At 55.2% G+C, this 9790-nt stretch overlaps 1 protein-coding gene across 1 annotated transcript; it reads left to right on the top strand.

Annotated features, from left to right (window-relative positions):
* The first annotated feature begins 295 nt into the window (after window positions 1-295).
* Window positions 296-9166, top strand: LOC307202240 (uncharacterized protein). The gene is made up of 5 exons (XM_079952079.1): window positions 296-1042; window positions 4380-4445; window positions 5754-5917; window positions 6934-7123; window positions 8914-9166. Exons 1-5 carry the CDS (start codon window positions 413-415, stop codon window positions 8926-8928), a joined length of 1065 nt encoding a protein of 354 aa, XP_079808205.1. The 5' UTR covers window positions 296-412; the 3' UTR covers window positions 8929-9166.
* Window positions 9167-9790: the final 624 nt, after the last annotated feature.

The raw sequence follows: 9790 nt of genomic DNA, 5'->3' as shown, positions 1-9790 counted from the left end.
AAAGGACCCCCCGCCCCCGGACCCTTTCCCCTCCGGATCTCCCTCTCCATGGCTCTCTGCTCCCCGGCCTCCACCTCTTCGAAGCCACGGACAGCCCCCTTCCCCTCACGGCTCATCCCCGGCTCGCCCTACTCGGTGCTGGTCCTCCAGGAGGGCTTTTCGGAGGAGCTTTGCGACGGCAGCACCCGAGCGGACGGGACCGTCTCCCTGGTCTTGGGTCCCCACCTCACCCTGGTGGACACAGGGGGTCCCTGGGGCCGTGAGCGGCTGTTGGCGGGGCTGGCCGAGCAGGGTGTGTCCCCTCGAGACGTCCGCCACGTGGTCTGCACCCACGGCCACTCGGACCACGTGGGCAACCTCAACCTCTTCCCCGAGGCCCAGCTGGTTGTGGGAACGGACGTCAGCCGGCCTGATGGACGTTACCTCCCCACGGATCTGCGCCGGGGGCTCCCCTACCCACTCCACAAGGGGCACCTGGAGGTGCTGCCCACCCCGGGCCACACGGGGAACGACGTTAGCCTGCTGGTCCGCGGCACTTCCCTGGGGGACGTCCTTGTGGCCGGAGACCTTTTTGAGCGCGAGGGAGATGAAGGAGACTGGGAGCCGCTTAGCGAGGACCCTGCACGGCAGGCAGGGAGCAGGGCCCGTGCCCTGGGCATGGCGGACCTCATCGTGCCAGGGCATGGGGGACCCTTCCAAGTCTTCAGGGAAGGAGTTGGGTCTCGAGGGGAGGGTCTGGGTGGACTCCACGGCCCCAGCCAAGAGTTGCAGAGCTGCTCTGCATCCCCCGACAAAAATGGTGACCAAGAGGATGAAGGGTTTGGAAACTAAGCCTTGTGAGGAGCGGTTGAGGGAGCTGGGGAAGTTTAGCCTGCGAAAGAGGAGAGGGGATATGAGAGGCAACTTCAAATATCTCAGGGGCTGCCCCATGGAAGAAGGTGCCAGCTTCTTTTCTGCCGCTCCAGAGGGCAGGGTCCAAACCAGCGGCTTCAAGCTCCAAGAAAGGAGATTCGGACTCAACATTAGGAAAAATTTTCTGACGGTGAGAACAGTTTGACAGTGGAAACTCGGCGGGGGGGGGGTGGAACATTCTCCTTCATTGGGGGGTGTTAAGCAGAGGTTAGATGGCCGTCTGCCATGGATGCTTTAGCTGAGATTCCTGCGTTAGGTTTCTGGATGACCTGGGAGTCCCTTCCAATTCTACAATTCTATGAAATAAATAAATATTTTCAAGTACCTAAATTCCAATTAATTCTGGGCTTTTAACCCTTTTACTAAGGGACGTGGGTGGCGCTGTGGGTTAAACCACAGAGCCTAGGACTTGCCGATCAGAAGGTCGGCGGTTTGAATCCCTGCGACGGGGTGAGCTCCCGTTGCTCAGTCCCTGCTCCTGCCAACCTAGCAGTTCGAAAGCACGCCAGTGCAAGTAGATCAATAGGTACCGCTTCGGCGGGAAGGTGAACGGCGTTTCCATGCGCTGCTCTGGTTCTCCAGAAGTGGCTTAGTCATGCTGGCTACATGACCCGGAAGCTGTACGCCGGCTCCCTCGGCCAGTGAAGTGAGATGAGCGCCACAACCCCAGAGTCGGTCATGACTGGACCTAACGGTCAGGGTCTCTTTACCTTTACCTAGCCCTTGTACTAATTGCACCCAGAAACACCTTGACAGTGGCCACAGAAGACCCTCCTCCCTCTGTTTAGTGACCCTGATGGACTTTAAATTTTTTTTACACTCCCCTGCCAGATGCGCCTTGGCTAGCTTGCTCGAGCCTCTTCTGGCTCTTCTTCCTTTGCTTCCTGTTTTTATCCCCTTAGTGGTCTGGAGATGGTGGGCAGGATGCAGGATCCCTGTGTTGCAGGAGGTTGTACTAGATGTGGGAATGTTTATATAATTTAGCAGAGTTTAAACGGTCCCCTGTTTGAGTTTATGCGGGTTGCTAACTCATTTGAGTCCTATCAATACCTTCCTGGTTGATAATCCCTTTCTGTCCCTCTTAAAGAAAACACACATGAATCTGAATCGTATTAACATAAACTGCTTTATTATCAGATTCATTCAGGTTTTACAGAGTTGTTCCTGAAGGCAGGCTTAGGTGACATAACAGATAAACTATATACTAGATAGTCGTGAGTCATGAGAAGGCTATGTACTAGATAGTCTTGAGTATATAGTATATATAAACTATATACTAGATAGTCGTGAGTCATGAGAAGGCTATATACTAGATAGTCTTGAGTATATAGTACAGTGGTGCCTCGCAAGATGAAATTAATCCGTTCCGCGATTCTCTTCGTCTAGCGGTCTTTTCGTCTTGCGAAGCAAGCCCATTGACGGCTTAGTGGATTAGTGCTATTAGCGGCTCTTAGCGGCTTAGCGGATAATCAGATAAGCGGCTTAGCGACTTAGAAAAGGGGGGGGGGAGGAAAAAACCCACGCAGGAACTCGCAAGACATTCTTTTCTAGCGAAGCAAGCCCATAGGAAATTCGTTTTGTGAAGCACCTCCAAAACGGAAAACCCTTTCGTCTAGCGGGTTTTCCGTCTTGCGAGGCGTTCGTCTTGCGGGGCACCACTGTACCGTAATGCACTCAGTGTGGGGTTCCCCTTACTCTTGATCTGGAAGCTGCCGCTGGTGCAGGACGGAGGCCTTGTCAGTGCACAACACCTGTACCAGAAATCTGAACTGGCTACCAGTTTGCTACTGGCCCAAGTTCAAGGCAATACTATTAGTACACAAAGCCCTTAACAACTTGGGACCAGTTTACATGCAAGATTGACGGCTTCGGTTGTGGGAACTCTGGAACTCCCTGCCTGTTGATACGAATGCTATCAAGCAGGAACCTCCTCTGTTCTTTCTCAAAAAACTTCCTTGTTTAGACAAGCCGTCCCAGATGCTTAGAAAGGGTTCAGTCTTTTAACTTTGGGTACGTTAAAGTCTTGAAAATGTTTCTTGGTCGTTTTATCCTTTTGCGAAACCGCTGTGAGAGGACTTTCTCATTTTTTGCAGTAATGCGGGGTGTAGATTTTAGGAGAGAAATGCGGTTCTATCATTCTGCGACCTCGGAAGGGGGCAGCTTCTACTTCCTTTTACTCAGGGGTCGGGTGGCCATCGCATCACCTGCAACTGTTGCACTTGCAGAGGGTTGGACTGGATGACCCCTGGATGTCCCTTCCACCACTATGCCTCTCTGACTCATGCTTTGGAGGAGAGGGCTCTGCCCATGCCAGGAACCCCTTGCCCCCAGCGCCACTATCTGCTCACCCCACTTGCTGGACGGCATCCGAGGGGACAAAGGTGGCATTTACGAGCCAATTGCGCTGAGAAAGTCCAAAGACTTTCCCCACTTCCTCCTCTCGAGTCTGCCAGGTGCCACCCCCTGCCACCCCCCGGGCGTATAAGGCTGCCTCTTGCCCCGCAGAGCCCCATTTCGGCGTTGCCATGTGCACGGGGGCCTGTTCCCGCGTGCTGGGGGCTGCCCTCTGGCCTTTCGCTCTCCTGTGCATTGTGTGCAACATCGTCCTTGCCTTCCCGGACTGGAAGACCCAGTATGTCCACCACTGGGGACAGTACCTGACCCCCGAAATCCTCTACCTGGGCGGGATCATCGGAGGGGGCGTCATGGTAAGCATCCACGGCAAGAGGGAGCTGCTATTAGCCCTGAAAGGAATCCTGTACAGTCTTTGCAACAGAAGGAATAATCTGGCAGAGGATATTGGGGGGGGGGGCTGTGCCGAAACCTGGCTCTTTCTTTCCTACTCCCCCTTCTTAAACTGTCTCTGGGACACAAGCAGGATGAACGGCCCTTAAGGGAAGGACCCTGGGCAGTTTCACCTCCTGAGATGTTTTCATTTTGCTCGCAAGCTGCCTTGAGAGGTTTTGAGAATCGTGGCGTGAGGGACCCAAAGGTCATCCAGTCCAACCCTGGGCAAGGCAGGGATCGCGGCTATCACATCTCGGGGGAGAATTGCCTTTAGTGGGTTTTGCGACCACCTCATGACTGTGTGTGTGTGTGTGTGTGTGTGTGTGTGTGTGAAGTAGAGTAAAGCTGGGAAACAGTTCTTAATCAGCTGCACGCCAACCCTGAAGAGCAGGCCACTTGCCATACAGATTAAGAATTCCCCTTGTGGCGGGTGGGTGAGGACTAAGGGAGAGAGTGTGATTTGTCTCCTGCAGAAATGGGATCTGAATGCCAGGCTGGCTGCCTTGTTCACACCCAGTGCCAACAGCTGGCCTGTGGGTTCAGAATGGGGGGGGGGAGGATGTCGTGGTTATGAGAAAGCAGGAGACCGGGGGGGGGGGGGGAGCGTTATCTGTGTGTTTCGGGGGGACGGGACATTATGATCACATTTCTTGAGCTGATGCGTCTTCTCTCCTCCCCAGGTGATGGTTCCAGCCGTCCACATCCAGGCCACCGGGCGCAAAGGCTGCTGTGGGAACCGCTGCGGGGTGAGATGTGGGGCAGAAACTTCTGCTTTTCCCCCACCCCCTTGTTTGTTTGCACATGCCAGCGTGGAGCAGGGGCGGGCAAAGTGCCACAAACTCCCAGGCAAAACCTCATAAAACTGTAGAGCGGGAAGGAACGCACGAGTCCTCCTCGTCCAGGCCCCCCCCTGCAGTGCCGTGAAACGTCCCCTTTCTCCGTTCTCACCTCGGCACCCTCTCCATTCTGCGCTCCCATGCTGTTATTTCAAAGCCCCCTCCCCAAATAAACATATATATATCTGCATGCCACCCCAATCTCCGAGCGGCGTGATATTCCAGGCGCTTCCGTCCGTGTTTCCTTTTGGGAATGAGGCACACCTGACACTATGGCGTTCATTGCTATGGACTTGGCTGCCCATCTTGGCAGGAGCAAGGGATTCCCACATGGCGGGGTTGATGTTGCCAGTCTTCACGTCACGTTTGCAGACAGCTTTGTAGTGCAGAGTTGGTCTGCCCAAGGGGCTTGGTACCAGAAACCAGCTCCCCGTAGAGCATATCCTTGTGGGATCCTGCCCTCTTCCATGGAGATGGCCAAGCCAGCGTCCGTGAGACAGGAGTGCGAACATGCTGGGAACACTTGCTAAATCTCAGGACTGACACTCGAGTAAGACTCCAAGCACGGGTTAAATCCTAGCCCCGACTGGAACCAGGAATTTAGGGGGTGGAACTCATAACAATATTAGCCCTATACGGCCTAGGACCCTCGTACCTACAGGACCGCCTCTCCTGGTGTGTCCCACAGAGGACCTTACTGTCCTCAAATAGAAACATCTTGGAAGTCCCGGGCCACAGAGAGGTCAGACTGGCCTCAACCAGAGCCAGGGCCTTTTCAGCCATGGCCCCGATCTGGTGGAGCGCTCTGTCCCAAGAGACTAGGGCTCTGTGGGACTTGACATCTTTCCACAGGGCTTGCAAGACAGAGCTGTTCCACCAGGACTTTGGCCAAGGCACAGCCTGACCCCCTCCTTTGGCAATCCTCACAGAACTCCAGCCCAATGGTTGCCATCAATTTGATTTTAAATGAATTGATTTTAGAATGCATTTCAATTGATTGATTGTGATTTTATGTGAACTGTGTTGCTTTTATTGTTGTTGGCCGCTCTGAGCCTGGCTTTGGCTGGGGAGGGCGGGATATAAATAGAATTATTTTATTATCATGATTACTATTAAATATCAGGGGGAACTGGTGCTCCACCCAGAACCAAGTCGCACCTTCAGGGCTCTTGTTTCCCTGGGCTGGCCACTAACCCCCGCCCCACATTCCCTCCCCAGATGTGCCTTTCGATCATCTTCGCAGCTGTGGGGGCCTTGGGAGGCGTTTACGCCGTCGCCACCTCCTCTCTGGGCCTTGTCCACGGGCCCATGTGTCAGTACCCCCTGGCCAACGGGACGCTGGAGTGGGGCCGCCCCTTTGAGAGCAGCTTGGAGGACTTCAGGTGAGCCAGGGGCCTGGAGGGTGTTGTGGGGAGCGGCTTCAGCTAGCTCCAGTTTTGGCACATGGGAGACCCTTCAGAGCAGGCACGGCGGTGTTTCTGATTTATTTTAAAGGAGACATTACTCGCGCTGGCCGTCTCAAGTGGCAGGGAGTTCCAGGGGCTGTGCAAACCAGGCTCCCTTTGAAGGAAAGAGCTCTGGAGGCACAAAGCCATTTTTTGTTGGTATTTGATTTATGTACAGCGTTGCTGGAGGCAAAGAGAGGCTGCCCCTTCAAGATCAGCTTTGCTGACTTAAAGCTCTTTTTGTCTCTTCCTAACCCAGGGACGCCGGTGGCGCTGTGGGTTAAACCACAGAGCCTAGGACTTGCCGATCAGAAGGTTGGCGGTTCGAATCCCCACGACGGGGTGAGCTTCCGTTGCTCTGTCCCTGCTCCTGCCAACCTAGCAGTTCGAAAGCACGTCGAAGTGCAAGTAGATAAATAGGTACCGCTCCGGCGGGAAGGTAGACAGCGTTTCCGTGCGCTGCTCTGGTTCGCCAGAAGCGGCTTAGTCCTGCTGGCCACATGACCCAGAAGCTGTACGCCGGCTCCCTCGGCCAATAAAGCGAGATGAGTGCCGCAACCCCAGAGTTGGCCACGACTGGACCTAATGGTCAGGGGTCCCTTTACCTTTAACCCCGGGTGGGGCCCTGCCATGGCCCTCCTTGTTTTCTCCCATCCTAAGTCTGGGTCCCACCTGGTCCAGCATCCCGTTTGTTCTCGCAGGTGATCCGCAATCAGGATTCGAACACAAGACCAACTCTTCCCCTCCTGTGTTTTCCAGAAGCTTAACCCCCTAGGGGCTAGCAGCCCTCCATAACCCTCTCCTCCTCCCTGAATCTCCCTGAGTCACCATCCAGTTTGAAGGCCCTCACTGCCCTCATTCAGGGGTGAAGAAAGGGGTGCAGGGCTTGTGCGAGGCGACAGTTGTGAGCGTGACGAGACTGCCCGTCTCTTCTCTGCCCCGTTCTCTTCCAGCGAGAAAAACTACCTCTTTGACACGAGCTTGTGGGACGTCTGCCGGGACCCCCCCGGCGTCACCCGCTTCAACGTCATCCTCTTCTCCATCATCCTGGCCTCCGGCCTGGTGGAGTTCTGCCTCTGCACCCTCCAGATCCTCAACGGCCTCTTTGGCTGTGTTTGCGGAACCTGCAACGAGGAAGAAAAGGTGGGTTCGCTGCAGCCCCCCCAAAGGCAGCCGCCTCCCTAGCCCAACCTGGAGGGGGGGGGGGAGAAAGACCAGTCGCAGGCAGCCCTGCGGAGGAAGCCCCTCTGAGCTCCTGAAACCACAGAAGGGTCGAGCTGGAGGGGAACCCAAAGGTCCTCTAGACCATCCCCCGTTATGGAGGGGGGGGGTAGTTATCGGTCTGGACTTGTTCTTCTTTCTGGTATTTTGTGCTTGTGTCTTTATGTCGTCAGCCGCAACCCTGAGATCTACGGGTGAAGGGTGGTATGCAAAGTTAGTTAATTAATATCCAGCTAATAATAAAACAATTACCGTACTTTTCCGTGTGTAAGACCAGGTTTTTTTTAATTTAAAAATTACGTTCAAAATTGTGGGTCGTCTTATACATGGATACAACCTCCCCCCATTTTCTCTATTTAGAGTCCCCCAAAATTGGGGGCGTCTTACACACAGAAAAATATGGTATATTATTATTATTATTGTCAGGGACTCAGCGGGAGCACAGGGAGGGGAGGAGATGGAGAGCGAGGGGGAGCAATCCGAGGGCAGCGTAGGAGAAGATGACAGCAGCCCGATAGATTCCATGAGCCTCTCCAGCGAATCGGAAGATTCACAGAAGGGGGCGCCGATGGGCAGGGCAAGGGGGGACCCAAGGGGGACACCCCAGAAGCAAGGGGCCAGCGGGGACTCCCAGAGCAGCAGTTGGAAATCAGGACCAGCTTCCCCACCAGAGCGTAGTGGGGGGGAGGAGTCCCAGGTATCAGAGCCCACATATTCACCACCAGCGAGAGAAGATGAGTCAGGGGTGGCCACGCCTCCATCGGAGAGCGAGTTAACGGTCAAGAGGAAAGTTGCAGGCTGGGCGCGCACGCCATGTTCAAAGGTACAGGCGAGCGGCACAGAAGGTAGCCCGGATAGGGAACCAGGTCCTAAAGCCCGCCGGAAGGAGGGGCAAGAATCGTCAGGGTCAGCGTCAGAGGAGTCCAGGAAGGATGAGACCCTAGCGGGCAGGAGGGCCCAGAGGAGAAAGGAACTTAGGAAGAGGTGGAGCAAGGCGAGAGTCTTAAACTGGTGTGGAGGGGGAGGAGACTCAGACGGGACTTCGCCGGTCTAAGGTCGAGACGTAGAGCTGCACGCTGCGGCTTTAAAATGGAGACTGAATCTCAATAAAGACTTTTGTACATAACTACAGCCTAGCGTTGGTCCTCTGTGAGCTGGGACCTGGAGGCAGCTCTGACAATCATTATTATTATTAACTCAGTGGGATTGCTGCTCTTTGTGAGCAGAGGCCTCGCAGGAAGGCGGATGGGGGGAGACGCAGGAGGACCTCCTGCAGCTCCCCTTTCTCTGGAGGAGGAGGCAGCAATGGGGCATGTCTGGGGGGGGCCCTCTTTCCTGGGGGCTTCCTGGGTGCCCTCCCTGCTTCCAACTCCTCCTGCTGCTGCCACAACCAACGTGTCCCAGTGACGAGATGGAGAGCTTAAAGTGAGGGCAAGGCAGAGTCCACGATTCCTGCCTTTCAGCGGGTTGGGCTAGATGACCTTTGGGGTCCCCGCCATCTCCACAAAATCTGTAGCTGTGCCTTGGCCCCCCTTGGCCAGCTAGAGAGGGGCGCCCCTGCGGTCCTTCGAAGAGACAGTGCCGCTGAGCTGGACTGGGCCCAGTTTGCAAAGCCAGCATTGGCAAGGGAGTCCTGGGGCCTGCCCCACTCCCCACAGAAAGCCCCTTCCTCTGCCCCACATTCACCATCTGCCTTGTTTTTCTCTTTCCAGGAAACCTACCACTGATCCCTGCTCGTGTGGTTCCCCCTCTACCATCCCGTGATTTATTTTTAACTGAGATTCCGGCTTTGCAGCGGGTTGGGCTGGATGACCCCCGGGAGTCCCAACGTGATGGTTCTGTGATTCTTTCACTGCAATCCGGTACTCCTGTGTCGAAGCGAGAGGAGCACCTTTGCCCTCCGCCTCTTTCTCTCTGCCTTCCGAATCAGAGCAGCCACAATAAAGCGTTTTTTTCCGCCTCCGAGTCCTCTTGCGTCAGCGGCCTCTTTCCATCTGCTCTGAGATAGAGCCCAAGCAAAGGTTGATGATAAGAGGGGCTGGGCTGGGCCAGCGTGGGCAGGAAGAAGTCATGGGGTCTCTCCGTCACCAGGGTCCCCCGCCCCACCCAACGCCCACCACCCGGCCAGGCAGGAAGTGGGGAGAGTCAGCTGGTCCTCTGTGGGTGGCAGATGAAGGGTGAGGTTTCCCCACAAAATCAGGTCCCTGGGCTGCGAGGTCCTTTCTGCACATCTTCCCCGGACGCAGGTAAAAGAGAGAGGGGGCAGACCCCCTTCCCTCGGCCCTGGGGGCAACCCTATCCCTGCAGTGTGGGCTTGGAGGGCTTTGGCAGGTGAGCCGGGCATGCTTTGGGGTCTCCTGGAGGGTCTAGGGTGGCTAGACAGGGCCGTGGATGTACCCTATCTCAAAATAAGAGGGCTATGGGGTGGGTGCCCCTTTTTTTGAATACCCAGCGCACTCACCCTGATCCCAGAAAAGCACCCCCGGTCTGTAATGAACTTAAGAAAATATTAAAATATACCTTCCCCAAAAAGCCAGAGCCTTTTTTACTCAGCTCGATGGGAAAAGAGATTAAGATAAAAGATTATTT

The sequence above is a fragment of the Podarcis cretensis genome (assembly GCF_951804945.1).
Source record: "Podarcis cretensis genome assembly, chromosome: 13".
In the NCBI taxonomy this organism is placed as follows: domain Eukaryota; kingdom Metazoa; phylum Chordata; class Lepidosauria; order Squamata; family Lacertidae; genus Podarcis; species Podarcis cretensis.
Note: the sequence above shows the minus strand (reverse complement) of the source record. Positions and strands in the feature narration are given on the sequence as shown.

Bases quoted from the DNA above. Each gene is read 5' to 3' on its own strand.
- LOC307202240 (XM_079952079.1), top strand. From the start codon at position 413: ATGGACGTTACCTCCCCACGGATCTGCGCCGGGGGCTCCCCTACCCAC. The intron at 1,043-4,379 runs GTGAGAACAGTT...TCTCCTCCCCAG, and splicing joins TTAGGAAAAATTTTCTGACG to GTGATGGTTCCAGCCGTCCA. The intron at 5,918-6,933 runs GTGAGCCAGGGG...GTTCTCTTCCAG, and splicing joins AGCAGCTTGGAGGACTTCAG to CGAGAAAAACTACCTCTTTG.